The sequence below is a fragment of the Cavia porcellus genome, unplaced genomic scaffold (assembly GCF_034190915.1).
Source record: "Cavia porcellus strain 051 isolate PalLab524CR breed Dunkin Hartley unplaced genomic scaffold, mCavPor4.1 scaffold_38, whole genome shotgun sequence".
Lineage (NCBI taxonomy): Eukaryota > Metazoa > Chordata > Mammalia > Rodentia > Caviidae > Cavia > Cavia porcellus.
This window is the reverse complement of record NW_026947521.1, coordinates 4,565,082-4,577,712: the sequence shown is the minus strand read 5'-3', so window position 1 is coordinate 4,577,712 and position 12,631 is coordinate 4,565,082. Positions and strand designations below refer to the sequence as shown.

Sequence of the window (12,631 nt, the reverse complement as noted above, 5' to 3'; positions counted from 1 at the left end):
AGAAGAGAAGTTATTGTTGGGTAGTTTTGTGGTAGCTTGGTCACTAGTGGGTTTGGTCAAGGGTGGAGTTTGTGTGGGGCAGAAGAAGATATTTACAGTAGCTTTGGATCAGAACACAGTGGGCCTCTTACAGCAGTGTTGTCCTTGCCTTCCAGCCATATGGAGCACTTGCAGGGTTTGGATGGGAACATGACCTGACCTATCTCTAAAGAAGACTGGCCTCATGCTAGGATTCAGGGTAGAAGGAAGGGAACCCCACGTAGGTGACATGATTGACACATCAGAGGATTGGATGGAGGGCAGGAAAGGAGCACTGATAGGAGACTTGACAGAAACTCAACAGGCTGTGACAATGGGAAACAGGTGTACAGTGGTTGTGTAAACAAAAAGATTGAGGCAGTGAGCTTGTGTGGCAGGAAGAATGGCAGTGAGGTTCCAGCTGATGTTAAGAGTGTATAACCGTTTTGGTTGGTTGGTTGATTTTTTTTTTTTTTTTTTTGAGACAAGGTCCTGCTATATAGTCTAGGCTGGCCTTGAACTCACTTTGTAGCCTAGGTTGGCCTTGAACTCATGGATTTCTTCCTGCCTCAGTCTCCCGAGTGCTGGGATTATAAACGTGTTACCATGTCCTGCAGTGTGTGGATTCTAAAGGGTCAAGTTGAGGGTCAAAAATCTCTCAAAAGAGATTTTTTTTCGTTTTGCATGCTTTGTAGCTGAGCCCAGAAGAACTGGATAGGTAGTAAAATTGCCATGTTGTGATAGAGATGTGAGGAGGGCTCTGTAGAGTCAGGGACCGGAGAGTTAGGTGGCCACAGGAAGGCTACTGAGCTGGCCTCCTTCTCTGTACAGTGGGGTAAATGAGACCATCAAACGTGTGAATTATGAAGCCACCCTGGGAAGGCTGTTAGAAAGCATCAGCATTTACAGACTGTCCACTGGGCCCTGGACTCCATAGATGCTTGACCCTGGGAGTCCTGAAGAAGTCGTTGTCGTCACATATCTTGGAGGGGCTGGGGATTGCTCAGTAGCAAAGCACCTACCTGGCAGACACAAGGTTGTGAGTTCAATCCCCAATACTAAAATACATCCCTCCCCCACATAAAAAGAGGCCTCGGGTGCTTAACAACCAGAACCCAAACAGCATTCTGAGCCCTTCACTTGTTACTCTTGCTTAATCTTCATAGTAGGTTCTGTGAGGAGGGGTTACTGGGTCCATTGTGGCATCCCCATTTGGCTGAAGGTTGGTGTTCCACTAAACTCTTTTTTACCCTGTACTGAAGATTGAACCAGAGACTATACCCTAAGCTTCATCCCTAGCTTGCTTTTTTTTTTCTGTACTGGAGATGGAACGCACAATCTTGCGCTTGCCTGGTAAGCAGGTGCTTGTGCTGCTGAGCTAAATCCCCAGCCCCCACCTTTACACACACACACACACACACACACACACACACAGAGTATTCTGAGAGAGGGTCTTGTTAAGTTGCCCAGATAGGCTCAAAGTTGTGATCCTCCTGCCTCAGCATCCCAGAGTGCTGGGATTACAGGTGTGTACCACTAGCCCATTGCACTAAATCTTGAAGTTGTTGACTTCAGAGTTACTTAAATTCCATGGGCTCAGGTAAACTCTGTTGACAAATACTTACTCTCAGGTAGAGAGCCCTTCCTGAACTTCACAGTCTGGTAAGTTTATATTTGTAATCCCATGGGAAAGCTATTGGAATTCTAGTGGGTTAGTTGCAGTCTACTACTTCCAGTGTGGTGCATGGTGAAGATAAAGACACTTAGGCATATTTTTAGTTTGGGGGCACCAAGGGACTTAAGTCCAGCTAGAATGATGGCTAACCAGAACAAAGGCCTTGACCCAGGGCCAACCCAGGTATTATTAGTCTGTGAAGAGAGCCGTGGCTTGGGAGTGAGTGACAGGAAGTATGAGAGCTGGGCTTGATAGGAGGCCTGAAATCATCTCTGCAGGATACAGAGAGAAAAATATGCTGAAGGAGTAATCGGCATAACACAATTTGAGGCAGTATCTGATGTTCTGGGATTGGTACTTCAGCTCTGATGTGTAATCTTTATGCCCTGGGAAATCATAACCTCTTATCTGGAGGCTGCATTCCAGCTACATCATAGAGTAGGATCTCCCTACCATCCTGTTCACACTTGCTTCTTGGGAGCTACGGGGCAGGGCAACACTGACCTGTCCTTGCTTCAAAGACTACAGATCAGCACCTGGTTAGACTCAGTTGCATTGCGTAAGGTCAGTTGAGGGGATAAGGGGAGACGTCCTGGCCAGCTCTGTACATATCATACATGGAAATAGGGTCAGATTTTGCCAGGATGGAGGTGATTACGGTTCTTTCAAGGAGAGTCACAGAAGTGTGAACCTCCATATGTGTCCACCACTCTGTTAATCTCTGCCCTCAAGTATAGTATAGAGTGCAAATGGGAGGCAGCTAGTTCACCTGCTGTGCAAAGGGTGACTCGTGAGGGTGATGCCTGCCATCAGCTGGCACCTGTGTGCAGGGAGACCTGAGCTAGAACTCTTGATTGCTGGCTCATAAAGGCCCTAGCCGAGGTCTGAGTGCTGAGCTGCAGTCAGGCTCTGCTGCCTGTCAAGGGGAGCAGCTAGCAAAGCTGAGGGTGCTCAGCTCTTCCAGCTTGGTCTAGCAAAGAACTTGAGTGTCAGCAGGGGATTGCTCCTCCTCTCAGGACAAGTCTGAGTCACCTTTGCAAGCTGAAAGGTGTCCTTTGCAGTTGGTGTTTCATTCTGACTGAGTGCTGGCCACTTACATCTGTATCTGTTCACCTACGATCCTTCAGAAACTTTCTAATACTTCTTATGTTTTTTTTTTTTCCTTCCTAAATGTCTAGTATTTTGGAAACTAGTTCTGCTTGTGTGCACTTGAGTTGCAGGTATGTGTGTTCAGAAGGAATTCAGGAAGAAAACAGTTGGGATTTTAGAAGTGGAAGCCAGGCCTAGTGGTGCATGTCTGAAATCCTACTTAAGAGCCTGGGGTGGGAGGATCATGAGTTCAGGACCATCGCTCAAAAAAAGAAGAAAAACAAAAAAAGAAATGGTCACCAAAGAATTTCAGCCCACAGGCAGGGACTACTTCCTTCAGCAGCTATGGTAGGTCTTGAAAAGACTTGTGAGTATCAGCTGTCAGGTGCAGCTGGCTGTCATCTCATTGCTACCTTGGGCCGTGGACCCAACCCTACTGTGGTGCTCTTTCTTGTACTCTGAGTCCCAGCTCAGTTCTGTGGCCTTTGCTGCTGGGAGGGCATTGTGAAGGACAGCTGTAAGGAGAAGCCCAGGGTCGGTGTTCCTGACCAGGACATGCAGTGCGTGCTGTGTCTCTGCTTCTCTCTGAGCACTGCTAATGAGCCTGACCTCAGAGATTGTGTCTGTCCAGGCAGACTGACAGCCACCTGATTGGTTTTGGAACTTTGAAAGTGCATGAAGTAATTGTGCATTTGGCTTGGAAACCTTTGGAGTTTCTGGGCCTGTGGAATCAGGCAGCAAATGGTTGTGAGAGGCCTGAAGGGCTTGTTTGTGGGTTGGCAATCTTTGGGACTTTAGGTCAGCCAGTACTGTTAAGATAGGTGTCTTGGCTGGACTCTGACCCAGGAAGGAGCCTCATGTTTCCTGTAAACATTCTGCTGGAGAAGTTTTTACAGCAGCTTGTTGCCAGACCCTCAAGAGTTTATCCTCTGGCTCAGAAGGATCTAGAGCAGTGACAGTAAACCAAATAGACTCAGTGCCTGAACTGCAACCCAAAACCCATTTACTTTTCCAGAGTTCCAGCACTGAAATTAAACCTGAATACTGAGGTTTTAGTTTAGAAAAACCAGCTCATACCACTTGTCATGATATCACAGAGTGGGCTCTGTGTGCCCGCTGTGGCACACATGCCATAGGTTTGCCCCACTGATCTAGAACCTTGTGGCCTGTGGCCTGCTGACCTGAGGTTTTGGTTTTGTTTCTTTTGAGATGGGGTCTCACTGTGTAGTTTAGGCTGACTTGGGCTCACTATGTAGTGCAGGTTGGCTTTGAATTTGTGGCAGTCCTCCTGCTTCAGCCTCCTATGTGCTGGGATTACAGGGTGCTCAGCTTGACCTGAGTTTAATTTGAGAAGTGGACTGGTCTTTGCTTACGTGTCTACTTTGCTGATATACACTTGCTTGTTATTTCAATGCCAGAGGAGTTATCTGTAGTGATTTCAGAGACTCCACTGTCTTCCTGCATCCAGAGCCGAGTCATGCATGCCCATGGGGTCCCCATTTCTTCCTTGCAATCACCTTCTTTAAGTGATGGGCATGACGTGAAACTTTGCAGCCACCTGTCCCTCTTTCTTCTCAGAGATATTCAAGCCTGGAGCAGATGCAGGAAGCTCTTTTTCCTAATATACTAATGTACAATGTGGACTCCTTTCTTTATCTTCAGTGGTGTTCATTCTGGTCCAGAGTGCCGGCTGCATTCAAGATTTCCCTTGAGAGTTTGTGACCTTCTAGTTTCTTGTGCTGCATTACAAGTTCTAGTGTCCCTTAAATCATCCACTTCTTTCTGCATAAAACAATTAGCATACAACAACTCGAGCAATGTTTTGTCATGGAGTCCACCAGAGATTGAACTCAGGTACCAAGCTGTATTCTGTCACTTCTGGTTTTTGATACAAGGTCTTGCCAAGTCACTAGGTTAGGCACTTTGGGCTTGTGCTTGCAGTTCTTTTACCTCACCCTCCCAGAGTGCTGGGATTAAGGTGTGTGCCACTGTGCCTAGTTACAGTTCGAGTTTTGAAGCTTTCTAAAGTCCAGTGCTGCCCACTACTGATGTGCAGGGTGTTTCTGTCTGCACATGCAGTACTTACTATGGTTTCTGCTCATTCCCCCACTCCAGCACCCCTCAGGTGTGCCTGTAGTCTTCCCCGCTTTCAAAGCCAACATTTGTATTGAGAACCGGACACTTGCTCCTGGCTATGGTTCCTGGTTTGAAGCCTTTACCTGGCACTGTGCTCAGGATGGCACTGTCCAAGGTGACTGTATTCCCTCGAATTCCTTCTTGTATGTGGTTTTCAGCAGATTGTGAGACTGGAAGCAGCCTCTGTTGTCAGAGTCTTTGTTCTTTCTGTCCTCCTGAGTGCTGGGATTACAGGTGGTCACCACCACATCCAGCAGGAAATTTTATTTTATTTATTTATTTTTTGTATTTTTTTTGAGACGGTCTCACTGTTCATTTCAGGCTGGCCTTGGGCTCACTTTGTAGCCCAGGCTGGTCTCGAACTTGCAACGATCTGCCTCCCTCACTCTCAAGTACTGGGATTAGGAAATTTTAAATTAACACAAAATATTATGAAATATATGCTTATGTGTAACACTCTGTGGGTGGCCCTTTGTGGCTGCATTCTTCCTAGCCGTTGTGTGTTACAGTTGCTGTGCCTCTTGTCTTTCCTTGTTCTAGACAAGTGCCTGTAGTATGTGTGGTACTTTGGGACTCTATCAGTGAAATTGGGCCATTTCATTTGTAGGAAGTCCCTTAGAGTTGTTTCCTTGGATTTGACCCACTTAAAGCATAGTATCTAGGATTTGGATAAGGCTGCATGTTTATCAGCACGTCAGTCATACCAGGGCCACTGTGAATCAGTTTGTCCTGTGATCCCTTGCTGAGGTGATCACCATGTTTTCTTCGCTGTAAGGATACTTTCCTCCTTGTGATTGGTAAGTTACCTGACTTTTTTTTTTTTTTTTTTTTTTTTTTTTGGTCCTATTTTGGAGAGTTCTGCGAATTGCCAAGCAGGTGGTATGCTGCTGAACTATATCCCTGGCCTCTATCTTACTGATTCTTCACCTGGAAGTTCAAAGCTTGTTCCTTGCAGCTTTGGCTTGGAGGAGTGAGGTCCACTGTGGATGGAGTTGCTCTGGTTGTTGTAACTCGAGATGGGTGGGTGGGTGTAAGCCAGAGACAACTTTCCCATAGGTGTCTTGGGTAACAGCTAGGTCCTTCCCCATGCCCTGAGGCTGACCCTAAGTCTGCTGCAGGTTTCCTTTCCAATTCCTTGGTTGAACACATGCTTAGTGGCCTTTATTCCTGGCATCATCCTTAAGCACTGTGCTAACCCCATAGACACAGTGAGAAATGAGGAGGATACTGTCACTGCCTGTGTGAGCTTGTGGTCCATCAAGGCAGAAAGGCCAGAAAGTAGAAGGATATCACTCTCACATGTGTAAAACACATGAAGGGGAGAAAGTATGCAGAAACAGAATGGGAGCCAGCCCTGTGGAGGGCTGGCATAGGAGAGGAGAGGAGAGGGAGTCAGGATTATTTAAGTATCAGAAGGCAGCAAGACAATGGGTCTGCAGAGTTCAGGGCCCTGCAGGTTGAAGGCGCAATAGACTGAGCCAGATCACTGGAGGCCTCAGCCAATGTGGAGTGTGTGGTGCCATCCTCAGGCCTCTAGCAACAGATCTTCCTTTCAGAGAGGCACTGGACAGCAAAGTGCATTCTGGGACAGCTTTAATTGAGATCTGCAGGGGTGGTCTGTGCACAGCTGGCCTCAGTCAGGTTTGCACCTAAAGGAACCAGTGTGATTCCAGCACTTGCTTGGTGGCTGCTGCAGAATGCAGTTGGGAGCCACTGATCCAGAGGAACTTAGTGCCTTTGAGTGAGCTCTGTCTTTATGAATGAGGCCTGGGACACAGGCCTTTCTTGTAGCAGGGCACACCTGTGTGTTCAATGCCTGACCTCTGAGAGACTGTGTTGTTATGAGAGCCTTGTTAGCAAAGGTGGGTTGATGTGGCTTAGACATGGACTACAAGGTGTCTTGGGTTGCAAGTGCCACAGAGGACATGTGGCATGTGCCAGGGCCAGCAGGGAAGCAGTGACGTGACCAGGGCTGGTGCACGTGGGTGTATGCTGTGGGGTGAGCCATGTGGGGTGGAGGCATCTTCCTGGGCACGCCCTGTGTGCTGAAGCTATATGTCTCCAGTGGCTTAGGTTAACCCAGTCTTGAGAGCACTGTGTATCACAACCTGGTTATAATTATGTCTCCCTATTCTCTCAGCAGTTGTAAAGTACATATTACTCTCCAAAAAAACCTTCCCAGCAGCATTCGATGCCATGATGCCTGAACAATAGTCGCCTTCCCAAACATCATTAGGCTTTGCTCCCGTTCAGGCTTTGGCAGTGCTGTTGTTTGCAACTTACATGCTATGTTCTTGATTCTCTTCCTCTGGAGTTTAGTTTACTCCCTGTGCTTCTTTCTGATAAACATCCACCTCGTTGGACTTGGTATCTAAGCATCCAGAGGAGCATTGTTTGGAACCTACTTGTTCTTTTAGACAAATGGATTCCCAGTGCCAAAGATACAGCTCGGTGACACAGCACCTGCCTAGAAAAGTGGATTCCCAGACCCTGCTACTCTGAGACTGTGAGCTGCAAGGGTTCTGGACATGACTTTTTTGAGTTCCAAGAATATTCCAGTTTGTCAGCAGCCCATTGCCCACCCCTTTCTGCCCCATGCTGGGGAGGTAGAAGGGCCTCAGTTTCCTCCCATGGCATCCAGCTGGCCAAGGTCCAGGGAATGCTCTCTCCCAGACCTTGAGTTTGTAGCCTTATATCAGGCTAGAGGAGAAGCTAGCAGAAATGGCTACTCTGGTCCCAGGGAGCCTGAGAGCAGGGGTGCTGCCTGCACCCAGACCCAGGAAACAGGCTTTCCCTGTGGGTGGCAGGCCACGCCTCACTGCTCTGACCACTCAAACAGAAAGAGCTATGATAAAGAGAAAGAATACAGAGACAGTGAAAGCAGAGCTGTTCCTTGCGTGACTTCACAGAAGAGCACATTTGAAGTTGGGCAGATGCATGACTTGTTTGACAGGTTTGGAGCTGTTTGTGACTTAGGACTCATGAACATTCAGTCATCTTTTACACACTGCTATCAAGGCCTTTTAATTAGTTGTGATAATATTGCGTGTCTGAAGCAAGTCATAAAAATGGCAGTTTTAATCATTTGTTGACATGCAAGGTCAAGCTGTAACCTCAAGCATCCTGCCACCTGGGATCTCAGCAACTGACATTTCAGAGAGCAGTGGGAAAAGAAACTCCATGTTCCTGATGATGCTGTTTGCTGCCTTGGCCCCAAACAAAAATGGACCCAGGCAGGTGGAAACACTCAGCCAAGAGGATAGTGTGTTCTGACATGTTTACATTTTGTATTACTGTTTTTCCTTAGACGACGTCCTGGGTATGGGAGGATTGGTCTCCTGTTGTTGGCTTCCTAGTGCTGAAGCATGCAGCTGGCCCTTGTGCTGCGTGATGCACACAGTGATGCAAGGGGCTGCATAGCTAGTGGATGCCGTTGTTCTGTATGACCCAGGTTTTTCTGTTTGGGGCCTAGAAGAGTGGAATGACAGTGCATGTACCGAAAACTTCACTGTGGGTTTGGGCTTGTTCTGGAACAATGTGCAAACTCACATTGATAGGTCTGTGCTTCCCATGATGAGCACTCACCTGTGTGGATCAGCTTAGTAGGAGCAATTGGAGGTGTTTATGGTTCAGTGTAGCAGAGGACACAGGACCTAAAAAAGTCTGATCCCACGAGGCCCACAAGGCCTGCTTCATAGAAGATGTGCATTGTTCCCTATCAGCCAGCAGAGCTGTGGTGTCTTGGCAGAGGGTCTTTTCCTCAGGGCCAGCTTGAAGGCTTCAGCATTTGCAAGATGACATTGGCATCCTGTAGGGAAGGAGACTGGGCCGTTCAGGAAGAGCTACTGTTGCAGGTTGTGGCTCTGAGTTTCCATCTTGCTTATCTGGAGGTGGCTCTGAGGTGTCCCCATGAAGCTGTAACTGAGGCACACCTGCACACCCTTTGTGGAGTTGTGGTGGTGGATAAAATCTGTTGGAGTTTTCTAAGTAGCTTTAAGCAGATCATAGGTTACTTGTCCTGCATTTTTTTCCTGTGGCAAATTGGGTCACACTCACCCTAAACAGGGAAAATGAAAAATCATGAGAAAACAAGTTGCTGGCTGAACTTGCTTAGCAAAAAGGAAAGGTTAAGTAGTAGAAAGAGGAAGTGGGGGAAAGATGAGCAGCAAGATGGAGATCAGAGGATCCCTAATGTCTGCCCCACCTCTAAGAAAGATGGGAGCCTTGCAGGTAAGGACAGCACTGTCCCTCATATTGGGAAAGTGTGTTCTCTTCATGGGATGGCTAGGTTGCTGTCACATGCTGGTAATACAAACCTGTCACAGTGGATTTGGCCTTCATGGTTTGAAGCTAAACTACTTGGAAGGAAAGTTTGTCCTGCTATGTGGCAATCTGGACCAAGCTGTTCCTGAGCTCACTCACTGTCTACTCTTTGAACTCTAGGCCCTGCGGAGCATCTTAGTTCCCGAAGACGGGCAAGGTGGCTGGTGAGGGTAGGTCTTAGGGATGAAATAATCCACTTGTGAACCTGATTTCCTCAGTCACTCTCTGCTTCTCTGTTTCCTTCTTTTGGAACGGCAGACTCTGGCCTGGTGGTCCCGAGTGTTTCTTACGAGCTGCACAAAAAGCTCTTGTCTGTGGCAGAGAGGCATGGGCTGACCCTGGAGCGGAGGCTGGAGATGACAGGTGTATGTGCCAGTCAGATGGCACTGACCCTCCTTGGAGGGCCCAACAGGTGAGTACCTCAAGACTGGTGGGGTGAAGGTGCCTGGTCACCCCACAGTGCCTCCTGCACACTGCCTGGTGCCTGTGTCTGCTCTGAAAGCCAGCTGCGGGAAGTCTCTGCTCTGCTCCTTTTCCGATGGCAGCTGTCTGTCTTGAGGCTCCTGCTAACTCAGAGGTCTACCTTCTAGAAGCTTTCGTGGCCTGGCCTTTGAACTTGTTGTTCATTGCTGGTATCCGGGATGCCAGTCAGCCCTGAGCGTCACCTCTGAGGACCTCTGGAGCTACCTTGGCTGCTGATAGGGAACCTGGGGCTCCGTGCCTTCCCATGTTCCTTTGGGACTGTGTGCTTTATTTATTGTGATACTATAGTAAATCCCAATACTTCTGATACCAAGGACAAGATCTGTGTTCAGCACTGGAGATGTAAATAGCAAAATACTACTCTTGCCTGCCAGGGATCTAGGTGGTCTCCAGAGAGGACAGTGCTGGGTGGAGGAAGCCATATTCCTGCAAGTTGCAGGCCAGGCTTGGACAGAGGCCTCACCTGATTCTGAAGCAATCTTGATCACAGTGGGCTTGATTCAGGTGGACACGAGTGAGATTTCCCTCCAACCTGCCACTGCTATCTAGTAGAGGGGAGTGGCTACTCCTTCGGTCCTTTTTGGGCTCACTTCAGCTGCGCTGATGCCCAGGCAGGGTGGCTCCCATAAGCAGCTGCACACAGTGTTCTCTAAAGGAGATCTGTCTGGGTTGCCATCTGCTGCAGTGGGCCCCTTGGGGTGTCAGATGCCAGTGAAAGTCTTTCACCCAGCAGTTGCTGGGTAGCTGAGCAGGGTCATTTGAGCCCAGGAGTTCAACACCAACCTGGACAGCCTTGTCTAAAAAGCAAAACATACCCAGAAATAACAGTCAGGGGACAATAGGGAGGGGACATTGCTTCGTAGCTGGCCTCTGGGGGCTGGCTGATCCCAGCCCATCTTCTTAGGCTGAGTTCTCAGAAGTCCACGCTGGCCTTTGCTGCTCCCACTGGCTCAGTTTGAAATGAATCCATAGTAGTCCTGTAGCTTGATGCACACTGGCTGTCATGCAGCTCTTCACAGCACTTTTTCATGGTGGAACTTCCTGTGCTTCCTGCAGGGTCACCTCAGAGATTGCAGCCCATATTGAGATGTGCATGCAGCAGCTCATGGAGCTGCAGTGCTGCCTGGTGACACATGCTGGTATTGTTCTAGTGCTGTGCACCCCACCTTCTGGCTCTGCTTTCATTCTGGTGAAGGAGGAGGGGCGGGGAGAGCCCACTGGGGAAGAGACAGTGGGTCTGATGCCACAGCATTCTAAGGCTTCTGAGTGAAGGGAGAAACTCATCATGGTTTCTCAAAATGTAGAAATAGTGGAGAGAATGGTTTGGTCTCATTTCCTCAAAGTTTATTTGGGAAGAGAGGTAGTCATGACACTGTCCTATGGCCTGCGGACATCTGTTCTTTCTCCCTTTGGAAGACGAGACTTGTCCCCACAGACAGGGACCTAGGCCTTTCTGGCCCAGCAGCCAGCCGTGTGACTGGAACCTGGGCCACTCCAGGCCTCCTTGACTGGTGGCTGCTTTGAAACCAGAAGTTCTCAGTTCTGAGGAACAGGAGATGAGGTGGTTACTTTGTCCCAGGCAGTGCCACCTTGACGGTCAGCATCCACTGAGCACATGGTGTGGCAGAACCACCAGGCTCTGTGTGTCCTTCATCCATGTGGCATGCCATGAAGCCGGTGCTGGTGACATTGCAGCTTGCTCCTGTGGGCTCACTAGCAGTGGAGTAAGAGGACAGAGATTGCACAGAGGTGACACAGTTTAGAGCTGTGCCAAAGTGAGAGTTCACTGGGAGCTGAGAAGAAAGGAATCGATGTGGCCAGAGTGTAGTCCCAGAGCAGCAAGCTTCAAGCTGGACCCCATAAAGATGGGGGACTTGACAAGGGACGACTTTCTGGTGGGAGACATGATTTGAGCACGGTCAGAGAGAGTCTTACTAGTGCAGGTGAGAGTGAGGGACAGTGCTGTTGGTGGGCAGTGACATTGGCACCGAGCCCAAGAAAGCCAAGTGGAGAAGCTGCTTTGTCAAGTGTGTCCCTAAAGAGTCACACAGGAGGAACCATCAGCAGGGTTCTGACAACAGTGTTGTTCAATAGTGGACTCCCTGATGGGAACAGTGGAGGTAGAGGGGATGACACCCCAGGGCCCTGGCCTGCTGATCTGGACCCCCAGAGGGGTAACTTGTCTGATAAAGATGTGAGGATCGGCCAGTCTGCAGCCAGTGACTGCCTTTTGCTCTGTATTCCAGGCTGAACCCCAAGAATGTTCACCAGAGGCCCACTGTGGCCCTGCTGTGTGGGCCCCATGTGCAGGGGGCTCAAGGCATCAGCTGCGGGAGACACCTGGCTAACCATGATGTGCAGGTCATCCTCTTCCTGCCCAACTTTGTCAAGATGCTGGAGTCCATCACCAATGAGCTATCTCTCTTCAGCAAGACCCAGGGCCAGCAGGTGTCCAGCCTCAAAGGTGAGCACGGAGCAGTCTCCTGCTGCCTGCTTCTGGTAGTGTGATGTTCTGGTGGTGCCACCCAGTGGTACCTATGGAAAGGCAAGGAGTGTGCCGACTAGTTCTAGAGCAGTGGTAGTGAACCTGTGGCACAGGAGCTGTAGCAGGCCATTGGTATTATTGAAAGCTCTAAAAGGTTCACCATAACCGCTCTAGTCTTGGCAGTGCCCACTCCCATCCTTTGCCCTTCACCCTTTTCCACTCTTGTGTGGGACAGGCACGGTCCCTGGTGCTGGGGATAGGGCAGCATGTGTTTGAAGTCCGTCCTTCATAGAGCTGACCTCTACGATCTCTAGGGTAGGAGAGAGGAAGGTGAGGGTATCAAGCGTTAGGCCAGGTGGTAACCAGGAGAACGCTGTGCCAGAGAGCTGGGTAAGGTGGGTTCAGGGGAGATTAGGGCTGGG

The 12,631-nt window shown here is 49.1% G+C and overlaps 1 protein-coding gene across 4 annotated transcripts in view; it reads left to right on the top strand.

Moving 5' to 3' along the window:
- Window positions 1-12,631, top strand: part of Edc3 (enhancer of mRNA decapping 3) — a 67,076-nt gene that overhangs the window by 51,158 nt on the left and 3,287 nt on the right. For all 4 annotated transcript variants that reach the window (XM_003463582.5, XM_013145623.3, XM_013145621.3 and 1 more), the window contains exons 5-6: window positions 9,500-9,653; window positions 11,971-12,188. In XM_003463582.5, the coding sequence (XP_003463630.1) occupies window positions 9,500-9,653; window positions 11,971-12,188 (372 nt within the window). The remainder of the gene's footprint in view (window positions 1-9,499; window positions 9,654-11,970; window positions 12,189-12,631) is intronic.